Genomic DNA, 22,522 nt, shown 5'->3' with positions numbered 1-22,522 from the left:
AGTTTCTTACTACATTACTCTATGGTTCAATCCCTTTCTCTGTCATCACCTTTCCTAATAAAGGGGCACGCAGTTCAATTGAATATGGAACTGCTACAAATATACAAAGGAACACGGATATCGCGTCAGTCAAGTGAGGTCACGTGACGTCCGCGCATGGCGTCGGCTTCGGTTTGCGACAGTTTTTGTCAAAAGGGAAACTTCTTTCGTGTTTTTCTTCGTTTGTGCGCGTTTGAACCCGAGTTGGCGCATAAGTGAGGGTGAGTACAACGAAAACATTTACGCGCGGCGTGTGTGGCGTTACCTGACAGCTTGACAGCCTCGCTGACGCCAGTGCGACGACTGCGTGCATGACGCTGTTTGGTGCTCCGTCATGTAGGCTTAACGCGTTTTCTTTCAGATTTCCATGTTTAGAGCCGCTTTTACCGATCCGGCAATAATTAAGAATGCTGGAGACGTGGTGCTTTAGCCTTACAGGCCTCTTAAAGCGATGTGCTGTGGAAGACGACTTGGGTACTTCGCGAGCCAACTAGCGTGCGGCACTACTGCGGGATGTTCGCACTGTTAAACTTTTTGACTGCAATACTGCGTTAGTAACCACTTGTTGCACAATTAGAGTTGCCGAGGTGACTATTAATAAATAAGTTATACTCATGTAATGTGCGACCCGCACATGACAAGCCCTTAAGGGCCTTTGTCGCCTCAACGGTCGTTTAACTCCCGCCATGAGTATTCACATCGAAAAGAGCGCTGTCAATCAACGGTTGACTATGCATGAATGTAGGGCTCACTGTCATTGCTTTCAATTTTAGCGCTGCTTAACCGTTGTCGATTCGTACACAAAACCACTGAGCACGCCATGTGCTTCGGTATTTGAAAGAGTGCTTAAAAGGCGCTCGTATTCTTTTCTTTCTTTCCTTTTGTTGCAATGTTTGCGATGTCATAACAACCAATAGCTGAAGAGCGTGGGGACATTTGCGCTCAATATCGCAGTGACGGAGCTGGCGGGCCAGCCCCCCGCCGGTTCAACTACTGGAAGTGTGCTTATTGATTTTGGCCTTTCCGTACGCAGAATAATGAATTGACAAGATGCAGGGAGCGGGGCGGAAGAAATTGGTCGAGCTTAACCCCCATCTGACCTGTGTCCTATGCGGCGGCTACTTCGTTGATGCGACCACCATCATTGAATGTTTACACTCATGTAAGTTGCGTGCAGCACGTTACGGATTTTTTTTTTCTTTGTATGAGAGGTGCTCTGTACATCATCGCTAAAAAGTACACGCCGGCATTTTTTCATTTTTTTTTTACCGGGACGTACGGTTGATAGAGCTGCATTATTTAACATATAAGCGGAAACCTTAACACAGAAAGACTTGAATTTGTTTTTGCATTCGCCGAGCGGCGGTAATCTGTCTACCAGTACACTTTATGAAAACATTTGTGCGAAACTACCTACAGATTTCTTGCCGGCACAACCTCAAATATATATTATGGCCTCAGAATTAGGTGGCCTCAATTGTGCAGATGATGCTGCGAAATGAAATACACGTACAATAACCGCATGTCTGTGTAGTTAATTGAAGGGATGTTTCTGTAATAATTTAAGGGCTTGAATGTCTGTCCGAGCTAACTAAATTGGATCAGGTTGACTTCACCAATATAAGCAGTGGAATGTCCTTTGATGAAGCATGCGTAGCCATTGTTAACCTTTTTCACCTGAATACAGTATATAGGTAAAAAAACTGTATTGGCCTGCAGGTTCTAGTAACAAGCTATTTTATAGCATAAGTTTAAGTGCCGCATGTCTAGGGACACAAGGTTGCAAGTCAGAATTGTTCCAAATGATTCAGCTGCACGAGAGCTGCAGCTGGCACCACTGTCTGAATGGGATGGTGAAAATAACTTTGGCTCAATAATTTTCGATAATTCAGTAAGATTGCCTCACTCTTAGGCAGCCTATATGCAAAGTTGTCTCGATTTAGCCAAACCAATTTATTATTTGGCCAGTTTTCATGTTTGTACCAATTTAAAACAATGCGGAGTGATGTATCACACTTCTCTCCTTCAATGGAGACAACACTCACATGCATTGCTAACATGCTGTTACCTTGTTTTATAAGTCATTGCATCTTGACAACTGAAAACAGTCCTCATTTATGACTGCCTCAGTTAAGGGAATGTCCAGTTACGAATGGTATTTCATAATGCATGCATGAAATAATCTAAGCAACCTTCTTTTCCTTCTCTTAATCCAAGCAGACTCTATGCAACCTTTTCTTTTTTACTTTGTTCAGAAAGGGGCGAAAATATTTTGTTCCATATTTGAAGGTCATTTTCTCGAATATTTGTATTTGATTAGAAAATTTTGATATTCAAACACCCCTAGTTTTGTGTAAACTGCATGGGACATTTTTACTTATTGTGTTCCCACCTCGAGCACGTGCATGCATGCATTCTTTGTACTGTTCACCATGGCCATCCAAAAATACAGCATGCATTTTTCCTTTTCTCTCTTTTCACAGTCTGCAAGACGTGCATCGTAAGGTACCTTGAAAAGCACAAACTATGTCCGGTGTGTGACGTTCAAGTGCATAAGACGCGGCCACTGTTGAATATCCGGTAAGTGGTTGTAGTCAAGAGGTGCCTAATGCAATGTGGCCAGTATTCCTAGATCACAAAGCAAGCTAGAGTAGCCAGCAAGATGGGCAAAAGAGATTTCATGGAAGCAAGTGATTGCAGATAGCTGTGTCATAAAAGCTGACTGTGCATTCATTCGATTTTAGTGCCTAGTCTTGCTTTTAATGGCAGCTGACCAGTACATCTTGGGTATTGCTGTGCTTTCTGTGCACAGAAAGAAGTGCTCTTTCGTGGGCTTGCAAATATGGATGCATACACACTGTAGCCACAAAAGATTTTTCTTTTTTCTTTCTTATTTTTTTGTGCCATAGTTCTCATGAGACATGTCAAGTAACTTGTTCTAAAATCTATGCCACTTCTTTGTCTCCAACACATCGAGTGTTTAAATACATTGTTTGTTCTGTAATGGTGATGTGCGGAGCTACCATTCTGTCATGGCTGAAATGTCCTGACTTGAACACTTATGTAGTTTTCCTAGTGTAGCCATTCCTTTGGATTGGGAGCGACCCTTGCTTGATTGGTGGGATGCAGTCACGCCTGTTCCTAGACATGAATGTTTTAATTGTCGTATTTTAGTTTGTCGAACTTACGAAAAAGAGAACTTGCAGATAAAGAAATAATGTTTAAGCATGTTTTTTTACCGCACCTTCAGCAGAATTACTATGAGGTTGTGTGGTAACGGCAGTGACATTTTTTTGTTTAGGTGTGGAAAACAGACTTCTTAAACTTCACATTATTCCTTCCAACTTAAGCCACAAGAGTGCTTTTACTGATTTCATTCCATTGAAATAGCATATTGTGCGGACACTGAATAAAGAGCCTGACTACAAGGCTCGCTGTATATAATCTCAAACAGAAAGTAGAGAAAGGACCAAAAAATAGGGACTCAAAGCTTGCATGTCTACGTGTTGCTCTATGTGACACTTATTTTGTTTATGCGTTTATTTTTTCAAGCAAATTTCTCACTTCCTCTTTTTGCAGGTCAGACCAGACGCTTCAGGATATCGTGTACAAATTGGTCCCAGGCCTCTTCAGAAGTGAGTGGTAGTATCATTTTAAAGTGACTTGGGTATGTCACTACAACAAAACATGAAAGAACAACCAATGTTACCAACATTTGTTTTGTGTAGTGCATGTATCCAGAGAGCTGATATCTTGCTGCATTGTTCACCTCGCAAAAGGGGCAGTTGTGTTGAGAGGTTAAGGATTGCTTGATGATTGGCTAAGAGTGCGTGAATGTGCGCAGTTTCAGACTATCTCTCTCTCTCTCTCTCTTTTTTTTCTTTAATGGTTCCCATTTTTGCCTCGCTGCTTGCTCACTTATATACGATTACAGGGATCTTGTACTGAGATATCACATTTACTCTATTCTAACTAAGCCCTTGATTGTAACATGCACATGGTTGTCAAGGCCAAAAATGAAAAATGCAATGCTCTCAATTGCAGCAAACACCCTGGCTTTCAGTTTCAGTTTATTATTCATACAATTATTTACAAGAAATGGTACAGACAAGAATCCCATAGCCAGAGACTGCTCTGGGACCCTTGATTAATTGATGTATAAAAAGAAATATAATAAAACAGAATACAGAGCAGAAAAACAAAAAATGGAATAAGCAATAAATAAGCAAGACACTGAGTGATGACACACACAAAAAAGCAAAGAAAGAGAAAACACACAGTCATAGCTGATTACACAGCTACAATTTAGCAAAATAAGATTATACAAAGTTTTTCGGCAAGTAATTTTTAAGTTGGTGCTTGAATGCTAAGTAGATGACAATTTAATGGCGTATGGTAGACTGTTCCAAAGTTTTAAGTGCACAGAAAGAGGAAGCATCTTTCCGTAATTAGTATGACAAAGGTAACAGGAAATTTCCTTGTGCTGCATAGCTTTCATACTTCGAAAAATTATGAATGCAATGCCCTTAATATTCCGCTGACCTGTTTTTCATGAGAGAGTAATGGTGATTGGCTCCGACTTGGAAAGAAAATGTATTGCATCCTAGCTACAGTGGACATCACTCATTGTTGCTGTTACGTTTTGTTAGTTATCTTCTTATTACTATCAACGGCCCAATAGCATCACATTTTTGATGTCATCATGATGCACGTACAAATACCTGAAAAAAAAATAATTATATCTAAATGTACAAAAACATTAAAAATAAGCATAATCATAGAGAAAAAAAAAAGATATTTCGTGAAAACATTTTCGGCAATAAGGGGGATGCCCTAGGTGGCAAATTTGAAGTGGGCTTCACGTTGGGCCACTTAAGGCTTCGTTTGGAATGTATGTAGGCAGTTCTCGTAATGTGTGAACCATAGGTGAACATTTATTTGCTTTACCTTTGATATGACACCACTCCACTCACCGTGTTTTCAAAAGAAACGGAGTCGGGTGCCAGACTTCTCCTCGTCCAGCGTTCCTGCTCTAAATCAAAGAACAAAACTTGCTGCCTCTCATTCTGTGTTGCCTGAAGACATTTAGCCAGAAACTTCATATTCAATACCGAAACTCAGCAAGAAAAAATTTCTCTTTCTGGTACGTTGCTTGTAGGCAACACGCCAATAAAGCTTAATACCAATGATGGTAGCTTGTCACTATTGCAGCTTTGGTTTTGAACTCAAATTTTGTGTCATTTCAAAATAAGTTTTTTTACCAAAAAAGTGTGCGCTAGAATCAAGCAAATATGGTGCCTGTGTTGGTATTTTCAGTGTTATAAAACGCAACCACAAAAGGCTAATGCCGGTAGTATACATACAACTGTGAGCTACCCCAAGATTGTTTGTTTGTGGCCAGAGCAGCTTTTTTATGTAAGGTTTTACTGATAGCACTTGCTCCATTGTTGAATCTTGCATAAAAAAGAATTGGGGCCTGCACTTCGTAGCAGTTCTTGCAATTGTATTCTTTGCCTGCGTTGCACCAAGTGGTTAATCTCTTTAAAAAGGTGCACAATGCCACACCCTTGTGAAAAACAATTGCACTGAGTGGTTGTTACAAAATGTTGCTCCAGGTTTGCAATTCTGCAACATATTGAGTAGCAGGGAGCAGTGACATCACATTGTGCTAACTTTCTCCCTCTTTTTTTGAACAGATGAGATGCGAAGACGACGAGAGTTTTACGCCAGCTTGCCCCCATCTGGTCAGTCATTCCGAATACGTCAACATGCTTACTTGAACACATTCATTAATTGTATCATGCTTTGTTCGTTTACTTAGGGAAATAAAACAAAGGGCACGCTGCATTTCAGATTGCAGATAATGGTTTACTCACATAGATGTGTAGTGTTTGTGATTTCCTAATGTCATAAAAAGGGTGCTCGCATAATTTATAATCTAAATTCCACAAGCAATGTTACAATAACATTATAAGTGAATCTAGCATACATTGAAGATATTGTGGCTTTGAGGAAGTTGTCATTGTCCCAGATAATTCGTAATAAAAGTCACTTCTCATGTTTTTTTTTCCAAAACATATGAAAGAGGTCCTACTATGTCGCACAGAATTACTGCCACTATTTTAAATGCAGTCAAATCTTTACGATACAATTGCGGTTGATCTGAATTTCGGAGTGATACAAATTTAAAATATCTCAGCCAGAATGCATCAAATACAATGTGTTCTAGTTTAAGATAACTCAAGTGCATTGCTGGGCTGTAGTGGATGATCCTAACTTCTTAGCCGCTGTGATATTTCTCTCAGCAGAGCATAGGTGCCTTATACAGTTTTGAAGCCAGGGGTAGAGATTTTGGTCTTACATTATCCTGGAGGATACCTGTGCACTTAAGAAGCATTTATTGTGCCGTGTAGCGATTACTGACAACATAGGTGTAAGGAAATGATGGTGAAAATTTGCGAATTCCAAATTGATGCGCTCGACAACATTGTTAAAAAGAACGGTCAAGAAAGCCATTAATGACTTCTCGCTCCTAGAGGAATCTCCATAAGTAAGCAGAATGCCTCAACTTCACAGTGGTGCATTTGCTTTTGTCTGTTATGATTTGTGCACATTTCAGAGGTAGGTATATTTAAGAGGTGCCAAGCAATTGGTATCATTGATATTGTACTATATATGGAACCAGCTCCTGGTGATGTCGTACGTCTTGTTTATAATTGAGACTAGTAGTCCACCATTGTCAAGAAAGAGTTAATTACACTGCATTTGAATGCGAAATAAGATATAGTTTGGCAGGTGAGGCAGTGCCGTATGTTTGCGTGCATAACCCACACCAAGAATTCAGAAAATTTAACAGTGGAGTTGGGATGCGAGCTTTATGCAAATTTTGCCTTGATGTGCAACTTCACGACAGTGTGAATATTACACTGTCAGCGCGGCAGTGCGTGCTGCGCAGGCGTGAAGCCACGCCGCAAGGGGAATTTCGTGCTGTATTCTTTCTCCATTCTTTTTTCCTAGCTTCTTGTGCTGCTTTCCATTATGCCTGCACCCCAACTAGCCGAGCAAAGCATCTTGCTCGATCACATGGAGCCTGTCCAAAATACTGCTAGTAATCTTTTCGGTCACTTTTGCATGCCTAACCACCAGAGGTGTTGGTGTCTACTGGCAGTAGCATTACTAGCACTGTGCTAAAGCAGCATGTGTGGTACAAAGTCAAGATGATTGATCCTAATGCAATATTTGAAGCTAGTCAGCCGAGCATAACCCTTTTCAGACATCCAAAAAGCTTCTTTCTGGAGCATAATGAATTCCGTGCAATTTAACTTCGAAAACAGGAGCTGTGGAAGAGCGGAATAGTCCCATATTTAGCAGACGCCCACAAGTGACATAGTATTTGCGCCTCACTGTAGTGTGAGCTGCGATCTCGGTGAAATGCTGTGGGCTTGCATGCTGGCTTCATTTAGGCACGGGATCCGAGCTGAGCATATCTTGGCACAGAACATATGCTTGAAAAGTTATCACTACTTTAATCTATAACTCTAGCTGATTGTGGTGGTGCCCTCATGTTTAGGCCTGCAATAACTTAAGAAATTTCCCTCCACAGAACGCTCGTCTAGGCCGATATCAAGCGAGGGAAGAGGAGACGTTCGCAACGTTGAACGGCTCATCTTCAACCGTGAGGATTTGATCAGCGTGTCCCTGGAATACAGTGCCCGGTGAGTCGACAAGCGAAAATGCTTTTTGGTCGCGTGCTGGCACTGTGCAGTTTTAATTACTTGCAACCAAAGACTGCAGGCTGTGCAAGTGTGGGATGACATGCATGTGTTTTGTCTTACAGCCCAGCACTTGGGCCTTGAGGCAATGCTTGGCACATTTGTTTTGTACTTTCAGTGTCACTTGGTTGCATTACAGCTGCGTTTAGTGCGTTAGGTTAAAGTTGAAAATTATTCATAATGAAATGTACAATAAATGTTAAGAGAATGGCAATAGCACATTACGGAGTGGTAAAGATAGGAGACGTAAAGTTAGACAAGGCTGTTTGTTGGCCATGCGTAAAAAAATAAAATAAATGCAAAACACGCACAAAGGAGTTTGTTTTTGAGTTCAGAAAGCTGTTTGGGGATGCTATGTTTAAAACTCTCTATTGTTACCCACAATGGTGGCTCAGTGGCTATGGTGTTCTGCTGTGAACGTGAGGTTGTGGGTTTGATTCCTGGGCAGTGATTTCATTCTGATGGGGGGCGGGATGCATAAACACTTGTATACCATGTTTTGTTCCACCTTAAAGGTGCCCCTCACCAGGTTCAGCCATTTTGAGCTTGCAAGTGCAGTGCATACAATGCGCGCTAATGATTGTGTCTGCAAATTATTACGCCACTAGGCGCCACGAAAAGAGCTGAAATTTCAAACCAAATGCCGTGTTCCCGTCTCCTTGTGGGCAACGCACTCCCAGCCAAAGAAGACGCCAATTGCACAAGTGGGCCTATATAAGTTGCAGTGCCGTGACATCGCTCGCAGCAACAGATAATTTCGAGAATTATTTAAGACAGCATCAGTTATTTGTTTGATCTCTTGCTTAAATAGACAACTTAAAGTTTAGAGAAATAATAAAACCTACAAACTGAATGTCTGTGAGTCTTTGTTTCACTATGTCATAGCAAGAGGGACTTACTTCTGTTTTGTTTGCTTGTTCTCATGTCATGCAGTTACGTGCACATGAAATAAAACTATTTGCCATTTTCTACTAGGTTCCAATGCACGATCATGCTCTTTGATCGACTTGTGACTGTGGCACTGACTTATACCGCAATCAGGTGTTCTCGTGCAGAGCACGCAAAATCGTCTGCCGCACGAAACAAGACAGGTGCAACAGCTCACGCGCGAGACCATCGTCAGAAGTGCGCAACTCAACAAAAACATGATCCCCCAGTTCCGGTATGCGAGAACACAGGGAAGGAATTTCGCTTGCGGAGGCTTGATGGGGGCAAGCGGAGAGTTGTCTATTTTGGCAGTGACGCTTGCCTCCTGAAATCATAAGTTTGGGGCACTTATGAGATTTATATCATTGCTATTAGGGAACTAATTTGAAAGTTCCTTGCGGTAGAACACTCCTTAGAGGACACGTAATAACTTCCAGCGTATAACCAAAGTTTGTTATGTGGCTTGGTGAGGGGCCCTTTAAAGAACATCAGATGGCCAAACTTAGAGACCTCCACTATGGCATCTCTCATGGCCCACCATGCAGCTTCAGGACGTTGTCCCACAGTTTAATTTTTAATAACAATATTTGACAGCTGCACTAATTGTCTAAAGATTGTAGTTCACTAAAGAGTGTAGTGCAATGGAATAACTATAGGAAGGTCTAGTGGAATGCTGTGGTGTTCCATTGCATCTGCTCACGAGGTTAGAGGTTTGATTTCTGTCCTCTGTGTATGCTTTCCACTGGAGTGGACTGCAAACATGCTTGTATCCAGAGATTTTGGCACATGTTGCAAAGACCGCACATTGTCACAATTAATTTGGCGTTTGAAAACAGCCACGGTATTTTTGCGTGTATGACACACCAAAAATTTAAGATTAAAGTCGGGGAGCTTGTTGTGTGCAAATTTCAGCTTGAGATCTGGGTTCATGGCAATGCGTGCCACAATGCCATGAAGCCACACCTCAAAGCAATGTTTTGTTATCTCCTAGAAAACTTCACCCCCTCCTCACCCTCGTGTGCTGGAGCTCCCCTCTTCCGTGGTCGCCCATTCTCCTCTTCTTTTCGGGTCGCCATTCTACGTTTTGGCTGTGTTAGCAGTTAGCGAACAGAGCACGTGATGCCAGCAAACCATAACTCAAATCACTGTGACCTGCGATCAATGGCAGTCGTTTGCAGTGCAGCAGAAGCTGAAGATCAGCGTCACTGAAGAGTTGGGCAACAGAGACATTGTCGAAGAATACATGGACGAGTCGTGCATCTGCAAATAGAGACTGTTTTTACAAATTTGTGGATTCTTGTATGCAGGTTGTTGTAATTGGAAGTGCGAGTTATGTGAGATGAATTATATAGAATAAAATACAGTAATTAGTCCATCATAGAGACTTTGGGACATAAATCCTTATCTGTATCATAACTGTTAAAAACAAAGTTGAATGCTACTAGTCATCCGTCCAACGTGGTGGTGGGGAGTTGGACATCATTCACAGTGACAATGAGGGTGTGAGCACAAATCAGTAGCACGCTAGAGGATGGCAGATTCCCAGTCCATCACAAAAGCACTTCTTTTAACTGCCTTGGTATCTCAATGACAACAGTACTCAGTTGTGGAGCACAAGAAGACTGCTTCGATTTCTGGTCTTGAAAAGCTTGGTGTGGAGTGCATAAATATCTACTTACCAAGATCTTAGCATACATTGACGGTCAGGAAATGGCCAAAATTAATACAGTACCATTCAATATGGGGTCTTTCAGAGCCTTGGTAGGTGCAACTTGGGGCATAACGTGAGTTGTTTTTGCATTATGTCTATACTCCGTTTCACGCGTAGCAGGCAACGCTGCGGAACCTAAGCAAGTAGTGCGACCCTAGAAGTCTCGTATGAGGAATTCACAGTGTGATCTGCAATGCAGTGCTATGAAATAACTACTTTATGTATCACAGCTGCAACTTTTAGACACAAGTTTCCATCACATCACTTAATACTCATGCATATTTGTGTTTCTGTTAGGTGACATACTATCTTTCACTTGTGAGGACAGTGATGCGCTGTGGCTGCTGGTCATAGGAACATGTTACTTTGTTCATGTGGTGGTAATAAGGTTTAGATCTATGTATTTCGTCTAAGAAATACTTTATATTTTGCAACTTAAGAGTATGAGACTTAATTTTACATTGAATTACATAGCATGTACCTAATACCTTTCTCGTATGTGACGCATTACCTTGTGGTTGCAATGCGCACAGTAAGAGAAGTCTTTGTAGCCTTTGTAGTGTAGCTTGCTATGTATGAAACTAAGTATAAGGTGCTACAAATATGCAGTGTAGATAGGTGGCAACGAAGTGCAGTGCCTGCTTTAGCAGGCATATTTCTGCTTTGCTACTATTGAACTGAAGTTCAAGTGTTTGTTTTCCATTTGCAGGGATATTCTGCCCATTCGACCATTGTTGCTGGGGCCTCCTCTACCTGAAAGCCAAGAAAGTGTAAGTTGCATATGGGATGGGGCGTTTTGCCAAAGCAGCACATAGAAAGATATGGTCGTCTCATCCAACATCGTTACCATAATCCAATTGTAGTATCCATTGTTAATGTAAACCAGTTATCGAACTGGGTTACATAGCACAGTGGACTTTCTTTAAGTTGAAGCTCAAGGGACCAGGGAAATTGGTTCCGTTTATCAGGAGTTCCATTTACTGAGAGACAAAGCTGAATACAATTTCATGAATACAAAACCAAACAACCATGAGGATGGTGTTCCATTTGAGAGGCGGTTCCGTTTAAGCGAGTTCCGTTTATCAAGATTCCACTGTACTCATTTGGCATTTATTTAGCTCTTGTATTTCTTTTTTCCCCACTGCCTGTAAGCAGATACAATTGACTCCCATTAATTCGACTTTTAATTCAAACTGGAAAGTCCCAGCGAGAAACTATACACTGCCGTGGATGGAACACTTGTTTAGGTTAAATTAAGCTTCTGGCTTCAGTTAATTGAACTCCTATCGGCACCCCTTCATGCATGCAGCAGTTACTAGAAGCTTAAAAAACACGAAATCCAGCAGATGCTACTGCTTCCCTAGGCATGAAGCTGCTTTATTTAAATATTTTAGTGGCCAATGTTCATTCTGCCTGTGAAGCCATTCCTTCGTGCTTGTTTCATGTCATGTCATGCTGAAGCAGCTTTTAACCCTTTGACTGCTACTACCGAGATAACTCGCCATTTATGAAGAGGTAATCCAGACTAGCTAAAACCCTGAAAGTTAAATTTCTAATTGCAGGTGGGGGTGGGGGTGGGGGGGTATTCTGTAAGTGTCTACTTAGTGGACGTGTCCATTTTTTCTGCTACTGATTAGCTGGGGGTGCCCATCTCTTTCTGCCCCCCCATCCCAGCCAATCAGAACTTCAGCAGCAGATGAAATAGACATGACTACTAGGTAGACACTTACGTAGCACCTTCCCGTCCCCCAGTCACACTTCAGGAAGAGCAAATGTTTCAGTGCTTCGTCACTGTGTCTCAGTAGCCATGGCAAAACAAGCAGTGTGGCAGGTCTTTCTGCACTTTAAAAGGCAAAGAGATTTACAAATACTTGAACTAGTTTTTTGTAGCATGCGTTGAGTCAGCAAGAAAAAAACAAAGGCCAAGTATAGCAAGGGTAGCCATGGCCATGACAAGCCTGGCATATCCGTCCTTCTGGACTATGGCAGGCCAATAAATTTATTAACTGTTTACTAATACTAAAATTGTAGAAAATGGCAACAAAGAAGTAGCTTATATCTAGCATGAAATGTCCACTGAACCAACACATAAAGGAAAAAGAAATTGCAGGGGATGTGTAGCAGTTGAAAAAAGAACTTAGCAATCAAAGGGTTAAGCATGTATGCTCTCTCTGCCTTGTGCTGGTTAAGCTGCACTTCAAGAGCAAGAAACAAAAATACACTACAGACTTTTGCAAGCAACTTAAATGTGAATTGATTCATTTTACTGCTGTTTGTTAATTCAACCTTCTGTATGTCAATTAAGTTTTGTAGTTTCGCATGGGTCGAATTATTGGGAGTCGACTGTGTCAATAATTTTGGGGTATACACAATCTGACACCATATTTACTTGAATCTAAGTTGGCCTCGATTCAAGCTGACCCCCGAATTTCCGAAGCCAGAAAATTTTTTCAAAAATTACCTCGAATGTAGGCCGAACAAGAAAGTGAGGACAGCGTTCACAAAATGAGAAAAGTATTTATTTAATATGAACATGCCAAGCTCACTCTACGTTATCATCGCTGCTAGCCTTGTCGTTGCAGCATGGCTCGCACGCATGCATCGAAACGCGGTGCGATCTTGGTGAATTGTTCTCTCTTATTGTGCACTTATTTTCCGTATCGCTGTCATCTACTCATTGTGGCACCCACAAAAAGTGTTTCCCGTTGCTCCCTCCAACGACGGACCTTTTTCTCATCGATGCTGAAGTGCTGCCCAGCTTGATTGTTTCACAATGTCTCTGCGGCTAGCACAACTTTTTGTTTGAAAGTGGCACTATAGTAGCATCGGCTGGTTGGTGCCGTTACAGCGCCACGCTATGGGCTACACCGCACGCCAATCCCACACAGCTACTGGCACGGCTAATAGCGGCTGCGATTCTGACTTTTCTAGATCTAGCTATGCACGATATCTAGCTATGCACGATCTAGCACTAGCTATGCACGATATGTATCATTTTCAATTACAAACTGGCGAGCGTTCTTTTTTTTTATTAATCCTCGAATCTAAGCCGGCCCTAAAATTTGGCATATGATTATTTGAAAGAAAAAAAAAACTGTCAGCCTAGATCAGAATAAATACGGTACTTAATAAGGCATTGAAGTGAACTTGTGTTGCCTTGCCTATTAGTCTATCGCTTGTATAATTGAAGTGTGCACTATTAAGAAAAACATGAAAATTGTGCTCAACAAAGTTAACTCTCGTGTAAAAACCACACAGACATTTGGAGTTCTTTAAACCAATAGTCTATCGAGTCGATGGAGTTTTGCATAACTCTATTGAAATCTTATATGCCTTCAAGCCGTAGTTTTGGGTTCCCCCTATTGAACAGCTTGTTCACATTACCATGCCATAAATGATGTGCTTGAAGGATAATGTAAACTATATTTACCTTGTAAAAGTAATTTATTTTCTTGCAATTCTTGCAACAACAGCAATCATCAGTCTAAAGCCATGACAAAAAGCGGGCAGATCACACGCCCTGTGGAAATCAATGTTATGCCGAGTAGTGTGCTCCCCGGGGAGCCTACCAAGTTAACAAAACGACCATGAGAGCACCAAGACGTAGGCAGCTATTTCATTACCTACATGTCATGACCTATCATTTATGTTCGTCATGCACTCTTGTCATACTATGCCAAATTTGGTACATACCAAGTTAATGAAACGACCAAGACGTAGCCGACTAAATAGATAGATACAGTCGAACCCGACTATATCGAACCCATTTACATCAAATTATCCTGTATATCGAGCAGTTTCTGAACATGGTATAATTGCAATAAATATATATAGCAAAAATTAGTTACATCGAAAAAATATAGCAGCAACTCCCGATACATCAAACGTCAAGCGGCATAAGAGTGCCCCCTAGAAGTTGGCTTTCCCTTGATGTGGCAGGGAAACCCGCCAACATATTCCAAATGTGGTTTAACCTGGTCGCGTGGCTCCATCCACCCGCTCTCCCTACTGTGACTGCGCCCCGTCAGGCGAGCCGTCGACACTCCCGTGCAAAAAATGACCCTGACCCGCCCGCAGCACTTGCCCAGACAGCTAATCAGAGGCTCTTGTGCCCTCGTGCAAGTTCTGTCGCTGCTTTTCTCGTTCCTTGTGTATGCGCCTTGTGGGCTTTCTTCCACAGTGTTGCCATGGTGGATAACCCAAAGCGGCAGAATTTGCCTTTCGCCATGAAGCTCGAAATCATCAGCCAAGTTGAACGTGGTGGGAAGTCAGATGTCACCACAGTGTACATGATTCCGAGGAGCACTCTAAGGCGGAGATTAGGGCTAAAGCAGGCAAACGACCTGGTGTCCGTGGCGTCTGACGCGTATGCATGGCCATATATAAGACGTCGAGGTGACCATGTAGAAGTGGTTCTTCTGAAACCGCTTCAGACGCGTTGGCTTCTATGTGCCTGGTGTTGCCGAAGTTTGGCGCAAGCTGTCAGAATTTCCAGAGGGCGTTGACGGATCAGTGGTCGATGAGTTTGTAAGTGTGGATGATGGTGTTGCAATCACAGGAGAGCCCGAAAACGAAAGCTACATTACCGATGTCGTACTGAGCACAAGTGAAAGCAGGCACAAGGAGGAAAGCAACGACAATTCATAGCCTGCATCCTCCGAGGTGATTGGCATACTCGCACTATACTCTGTTCCATACATAGCAGTCAACGCTGTGGAGGCTAGAGAGACTTCTGTCAGTGGCTTCATTGGCGTTTTTATATAGTTCGATATTTTTTTTACTGCAATTGTGCGCAACTGTTTTTTTTAATGTAGGCTCAGTGTTGAATGAAACAAGTTTTAATCCTTAGAAACAAACATAGTGTGGTATACGGCTGCTAATGCATTGTTTTAGATCATTTTAATTTTTGTTGGTGTTTTCGGTGTTTTTTCAACCCGTCGCGAGGAGCCTCCCTTGCATGCTTGCACGAGCTAACGCTGTTGGCACGCAACGAAGCGTGGACAGAATGCACCGAGTGCAAGCATTTTTTGACCGAACTTCTTGCGTAGCTTCCACAGCGTTGATTGCTATGTATGGAATGGAGTGTAGTCCGGCGCTTTCGCGCGAATGTGGAAGGTTGTGGCCTCAGCTGCTCCAACTGTTTAGACAATGTGGAGAAGTGTGTGCTGTCACAGGCCACAAAGTTGCCCAAGCAGAAGAAGATACAGGACTATTTCATGCGAAACTAAGCTAGTTTCACCACTGAAGTGCTTTTATAAATGATATGCGTTTTTGTGACATCGAATTCTTTAGCAGGCTTATATTGAATTATGCCCTATATCAAACTGACACGCGTTTCTTTGCGGGTTCGATATAACTGGGTTCAACTGTACTGTCAAAGTGGCAAATGTTTGCCAATGAATGCTTTACATTTAAAACTCTGCAGCCAGTAACTTCTGCATAGCTAAAGTTATAGTTCGTTATTTCAGTATCATGTACACAAACCCTGTCGAAAACGTGGTTTTTGCATATTTAAGATGACTTTTAGGGTTATTCTCTTTTGGGAATTGTAGCTTGAGGGGGTGGCAGCACGAGTGCTTGTGTCAGATGTATGAAAATTGAAAATTTTCAGTGGCCATTGAGTTTGACCTGTAGCAGTAATACAACTCCTTTGAGTCGATGCAGTTTGAAAATTTCTGGGGCCAATAACCCAATAGCCATTGAAAAGTGTGCATAAGCATAAACAGAATAGTATGAGTTGTAATGAATTTCTGTGTGATGGGAGCATCTGTTTTCAGCCTCCAGGCAGCCACCGGTACCTCCTTTGTCCTGGTGGATTTACTGTGGGCCACCTCAAGAAATTCCTGAGGGCAAAGTTTGGTTTGTCCAAGAACCATGAGGCAAGTAGAAAACTGGCCTGTTTAGTGAAGTTGCTAGGTATTCATTTCGACAAGTAAAACTATTTTGCCTCTGCCTCACCATAAGGAGGCCCTGAATATGCTTGGGCATCTTGGGTGAATAAGCATAGTGTGCAAAGTAGCTAGTAGTGATTGGTGTGTGTCAAATATTTATTGGTTCACTGTGAGGAGGTTATAGATGTTAGTTACTTAAACACCATTATTAACAAGAGATTTATAATTATTCAGCCTTTATGTCTGGGGTTTCTTAACATGCATGTTGTTCTGGATCAAGTGTTAACCAGTTCAGAAACATTCAGTTGTGCCTCAACGTAGGTTAGCAAACTGAGGGGGGGGGGGGGGGGGGATTTCTTTCTATCTTTTTTTTTATAGATTTTAATGAGATTAGTGATATTCAGTCCTTGTGTCTATTTCAAATGTGTACAGTGCAACCTTGGTAAAGTTTGAAGAATATTCAGATTAAGTGAATTTCTGAATTAGTTACCTAAAGAATTTTTTCTAGGAGTAAAAATGCAGAAATTTCTTTTATAGGCACATGGCTTTATCTTGCAACTGCACGGTTACTTAAAGGGGCCCTGAACCACATTTTATCAAAGTGGAGAAAGGCATTTGAAGCGAAAATAGGCTATTTCAGGAATTCTTCTCTCCAGAAAGTACTCTAATGCATTCAGCAGAGTCATTGGCAATCAAACACGGCCTCCGCTGTGCACCCGTTCCTTCTTCAATGCCTTGCACTGCGAAGGCTACGGCGCAGTGGGGCGTGCCCACAACGCTCTGCCTTGCAAGTGTCACCGTGGCACGCAGTTGAAATTTCATTTTGGATGTTAACGTATGCAGACTTCCACGTTTGGTGCCTGTGATGCATTAAACATGAGCCAAACGCGGTTGCCCTCAGCAAGCCATAGTGCGCTTAGCCGGTGGACTCTTGGTAGCACCCCGCGGTGGCCACGTAGCTGACCGCAGCTTGATGTCAGCTATTCGCCAATAGCAGCCATCTAAGATAATGACGAAGTAGTGCGTCTAGAAGAGAGTGAGCACAGGGCCTTCTGTTGAAAAGCGAGAGTTTGAGAGAAAAGTGACTTCGCGATCCACTTGCGAGCTCCACGCACCGCGTACAACAGCAAAACTTGGCCGAGATGTTCACAGCAGCTTATGTTGCTCGCAGACCATGTTATTTCACCAAGCCCGAGGAGTGGTTCAGGGCCCTTTAAAGTGCTTGTAAGTTGCAGAAACATGCAAGTTACGGCATTCAGGAATATATTTTTGGCTGGATAACATCGGGTGCTCTTCTGGAATCATGGCCATTCCTGTCAAGAAAATCAATGTCATGTGTGGTGCCCACCACAAGGAGCATGTTCTTCTGGTGGTTGGTGATAATTTTCAAGCATTTCAGCTGGCATTATGCAGCTGGAGAGATGTAAAATTATCGAAGGCTAGCTTGCACATGTGCTGCATGTGTGTAAGCTACACGGCACTGATGTCTCAGATTTACAATACTGCCATCTCGCAGGCCGATGTTTAATGTAGTGGTGCTAACAAAGCCTAATCTAGTGCTCATGCTCTGTGGATACAGGTGGACGTGATGTACATGCATGACCACCTCCTGGATGAATATGCTCTGATGGACCTTGCCTACATTTACTCTTGGCGCAGGGTAAGAGTGTCTTTGAATGCTATAGCACATTTTTCAGCAGCTGCTGTGCTTCTCGTTCTCTAAACACTTCTGCTTACAAGCTAATCTCCTTGGAAACTTCTGGTACTGTTTGCTAAATTTAAGCAGCTTTCACTGCATTGCCAGGAAAAGTTGTTGCTTCTTATAGCTGTGATGAAATGAGATGAGTTGCTGAATTGAGCCTACATTGAAATCCTGTAGGCATTTCTTGTGTCACTAACTTATACTTTCAGTTTCTGTTGCTCAGCTCTTCCTTTCTTCATATTATAATTGGCTTTAAGAGGAAGCTTTACCTTAGAGGCTGCTGTCTAAACACATGGAAAAGGAGAAATTGTTTTTCACTGCAACCACTGCACCAAATTTGATTGAGAAAGTTAATTTGAGAAAAAGTTAAAATCTAGTGGCTGTTTCTAGCAAACTTTAGATCTAGGCCCTAAAGAGAAGAGTTGCAAGTTGCAAGTTTTCAGAAAACGAAACTATCAAGTTTACAATTCTGCAACTCTGCAATGAAAAATGTCATCGCAATTCTGTAAATTGCATCTAATAGTACATCTAAAACGAATAAAATTGACGTATTATGCAAAGCTCTCAAATGTACCACTAATATATGAGTAGTACTTTTGCAACACCCTTGTAAGAAGTGCAACGAATTCACGTAAGATAGAAATTAATATATCAAATTTGTCCACTTTGGATGGTCTAACGTATGCAGTTTACAGAACTGTGGTATCTAATCTTAGTGCAAAGCTGTGAATTTGGAAATTTCTTGTCTATTTTTTTTTCAATCTTACCAATTAAAAAAAAATCCTGTTCAGATATTCAAGCCCTAAATAAAATTCCACTTCCAACAGTCACTAGAACTTCATTTTTTCTTTCAAATGCAACAACTTTCATTAAAATTGGCCCAGTGGTTATATCAGAAAAGTCTTCCCGTGTTTTACATGCATTTTAATAAGTGACACCAGAGTTGGGCTCGGGCTAAAGCTTCCTCTTAAGCCTGTAGTAGCGTTACTGGAGCAAACTTCCTGTTGCTTTTCTCGTAGTCTTTCTCTCTTGAAAGATTTAGTAAACAGGTACTAGAATGCACCGATCCCCTCGCCACACATGCACAAGATAAACAAATAGCAGTACATCTTTGCCCTTCTGGCCCTACACCAAGTCGTCTTTCTCTACTCTGACTTGTTACAGAATGCCCCCATGCGGTTGCTGTACCGATTTCCTGTGCTACCACCATCACTCATGAGTTCGAGCTCAAAGGCAGATGAAGCAGTCCCTGTGCCACCAGACGAAGGAAAAAGCATTTTCATCGGATCCACTGCATCCCATCAGGCCAATGACATGCCACCAGCTGGCTCTGCATCAAGTAAAAGGGGACATGGTCCTTCCAGTGGTGCCAGTGTGAATGCTAATGCAGTGTGTGCCACCAATCCTAGCCATGTGAACCCCGCAAGTGGTAACTGCAGTGACAAAAGCAATGGTAGTGCTAACCGCTCCAGTACAATTAACCGTGTCAATTCTGGTTTTTCCCAGAATACCACTTCACTCGGTAACAAGGACGCTACTGCTGCTGACATAGCGGCAGACTCCCAAAAGCCAGTTGGGCCAATCAGCACGAATCGTGAAAGCTCTCCTGCAAAGCAACCTGTTGAGACTTCTTCAAACAAGCGTGTAGAAAATGCTAGGTCTAAACAGGGTGCTGTAAGTTATGCTGGCAATGTCGGTGGTTTGTCACCAGCAGGAAGCCCACAGCCACCACGAAACCAACAGCCATTACAAAGTCAACAATTGCCACAAAGCCAGCAGCCATCCCGAAGCCAGCAGCAATCACAAGGCCAGCAGCCATCACAACAATCGCCACAAGTCCAGCAAACTCCACAAAGTCAACAACCACCACAAAACCAACAACAAAGGAGCCCACAAGTTGTTAAACTTCCTGCAAGCATGGAGTGCACTCCTTGTTTGCCCACGCCTCGTGTTACTGGCATCAAACCCGGTGTTGAACAGAAAGTGCCGTCCAGCGGGGCAAGTTCCAACCAGCCAGCGGCTTGGATTGGCCGCACGCCCGGTTCCAGCCCACCAGCTAGTCGTGTGGTGACCAGTGGACAGAGACCTGGAAGCAAGGCTGCTGTGTTTTCGAAGACTACACCACCATCGCATCGCAGGAATGGTCTGTCAACAGCGAATGGTGTGCACGGCAATTTGCGACTCATCCTGCCTGCGCCAGCCAAGGCTAATGGTCTCACGGACAGTAGGGAGGTGTTGCCAAAGGCCACTAAGGCAAGCAGTCGACCGAGTGACAGCCCAAGCAGCCCAGCCAAGCGGCCACACTTGGACTCACGGCCTGGCAAGGAGGCTGCGGTGTCATGACCTTGGACACCTATGCGTGTGTGTATATAGGAAGGCACAGCACAACTACTTCAAAGCAGGTCGTTTCCAGCAAAGATACATGTGCGTTATTACTAGTGAAGTTCAGTAGTGAAGTTCAGTTAAGACACAGATTCGTTAACTACAGCAGTGCATTATGTCTTCTTCTTCTTGCTGGCAATCCATGTGAGTATGCTTTCGCAAACTGGAGACAGTTAGTAACACATGAAGACATCTGCTGGCAGCATTTCTTGTTTACCACAAGTTGATTATAAAGTTGGTTGGTGAAGGCTTAAAAGTAAAGTGTAATAATTTAGGCTACGACACATGGCTTGCTAATTTCCTTTCCTGTATGTTTCAAGAACGTTAATTATTGTTTTGTTTTCTCTAAGTTGTGCAGATAGCCCTCTTTACAGTATTTCTTGCCGTTAAAATGTGCAGGTAACCCTTCTCCTAGCAAGTCTGTCTCCTTTCTGCTCCAGGCATAGTGGAGAGCCAAATGTGCAGCATCATTATGGTTCTCTGCTGGACATATAAAGTTGCATTATAGGTAGGGTCACTTATGAGCACAATATGCAGCTGGGAACTTCCAGTAGGAGCGAAAAATCAGGGCCACAATATAGTAGCGACGCCTTTTCCCGATGCTAATGCCTTTCAGCATGTCGTGTTTGTGAGTGGCCATGTTTGACGCTCCACGCAGGGCATGTCTTAACTACTCATGAACGCGAAAAGTGCCGAAAGGAATTAGCATCGAAAAAGGCATCGCTACAAAATTGCAGCCCCGAAGTAATGAGTAATCTCCTGGATGCTGGTCCTGCTTTGAAGTAGTGTTGCATACTATTAAGTTATTTACCTGGGGGCCACTGCAACAAGGAAGTTGAAGCAGTGTTTTGGACGCTTCAATACTGTGTGATACAGCTCTAAGCCGTCTCATTTCGCAAGCAATGCAAAGAGCATGCTTAGACTGACCACACCGAGCTTGTCACAATTGCAAGGCACAAGAAGCCTCGTGTTACATAGCAACTATCAGATGTGTATTATATTTTTGCACTTATATTGAAGCACATGTATAAAGGATTTGTACAGAAATGAAGCCCCAACGGTGCCTGAGCCATCATCATTTTTGACTAGCATTATATAAAAGCACACATACAAAGGTAATGTACAGAAATAAAGCTCCAATGGTGCTCTTGCACCACTTTTGACCAGCAGTGCCGTTTCCAAAGCTATACTCTGTTTTTCATCGAAGTGCCAGTTTACAAATGTAATAAAGAACATTGAATCCTCAATTGGCAGATGGAAATGCCAATCCCAGATATGTCTGCAGACACTTGTTTTGCTTCAGCTACTGTCCAAGTTATAAAGGGGCCCTGAAAATACTTTTATACTAGAATGGCCTCGCTTTTAAAGGACATCTCGTGAATCATAAAACCAGACATGGTTGGCCTCCCTACCTTTCTTTCCTTCCTTTCTTCGTGAATCTCTTGCCTAAAAAAATGTCATGAATCCTTCAACTGCAAGTGGAGTGATTGCACTGATACCTTGCTATCACTCTTCGTCTCCGCTAGTGTGCTGGAAGCTACACAGTGGAGAAGCCAAGGGGACAAAGTGTCATTCAAAGTCGAGTGTCGTGGTGACTGCAGTAGACTACACGACACAGCACGTCTCTGCTATCTCTGAGGCCACTAGCAGCAGACATAGCTATGCCCAGTGACAAGATTAAATTTTTCAGTCATTTTGAGATTGCTGGCATACATATTTTTCATTTATTTAACTCCAAATTGGCAATTATTTGGCAACTGAGAATGCTTTCATGATCACAAATATGGCCAATAGTGTTGATGGGCCAGCTGGGTTCAATAACACTGTATGATGGCTTTGTGGAAGCAAAAGCAAGCAATTTCTTGCTCTTTTTGACACTAGATTGTAAATTTCTTGCTGCATGCACTGCAGTAATATGTGGCAATATGTGACTCACATGTTCACAATAGCCTTTATGACAGATTATGAACACAATACAAGAATGTTGAGAAAGTGTTTTAGGCCCCCTCTAAAGATTCAGGCCTATGGGCTCGGGAACATGTTAAGTTCCCTTATTGTGTTTCTTTAAGCCTTTCAGGAGGTTGCACAATACTTTAAT

At 42.5% G+C, this 22,522-nt stretch overlaps 1 protein-coding gene across 4 annotated transcripts; it reads left to right on the top strand.

The window, feature by feature from the left end:
- Window positions 1-105: 105 nt before the first annotated feature.
- LOC135915023 (polycomb complex protein BMI-1-like) lies at window positions 106-21,593 on the top strand. Of its 4 annotated transcripts, none has more exons than XM_065447974.2 (10): window positions 106-260; window positions 1,073-1,201; window positions 2,523-2,619; window positions 3,619-3,674; window positions 5,736-5,783; window positions 7,643-7,754; window positions 11,159-11,219; window positions 16,227-16,328; window positions 17,920-18,000; window positions 19,207-21,593. In XM_065447974.2, the coding sequence occupies exons 2-10, from the start codon at window positions 1,090-1,092 to the stop codon at window positions 20,383-20,385; spliced, it is 1,848 nt and encodes a 615-aa protein (XP_065304046.1). In that variant the 5' UTR covers window positions 106-260; window positions 1,073-1,089; the 3' UTR covers window positions 20,386-21,593. The 4 variants fall into 4 exon arrangements, with proteins under 4 accessions (XP_065304046.1, XP_065304048.1, XP_065304047.1 ...); XM_065447976.1 differs by having other exon boundaries at window positions 260-375; XM_065447975.2 differs by lacking the exon at window positions 106-260 and adding an exon at window positions 408-589.
- The last annotated feature ends 929 nt before the right edge of the window (window positions 21,594-22,522 follow it).

The sequence above is a fragment of the Dermacentor albipictus genome, chromosome 1 (genome assembly GCF_038994185.2).
Source record: "Dermacentor albipictus isolate Rhodes 1998 colony chromosome 1, USDA_Dalb.pri_finalv2, whole genome shotgun sequence".
Taxonomy (NCBI): domain Eukaryota; kingdom Metazoa; phylum Arthropoda; class Arachnida; order Ixodida; family Ixodidae; genus Dermacentor; species Dermacentor albipictus.
Note: the sequence above shows the minus strand (reverse complement) of the source record. Positions and strands in the feature narration are given on the sequence as shown.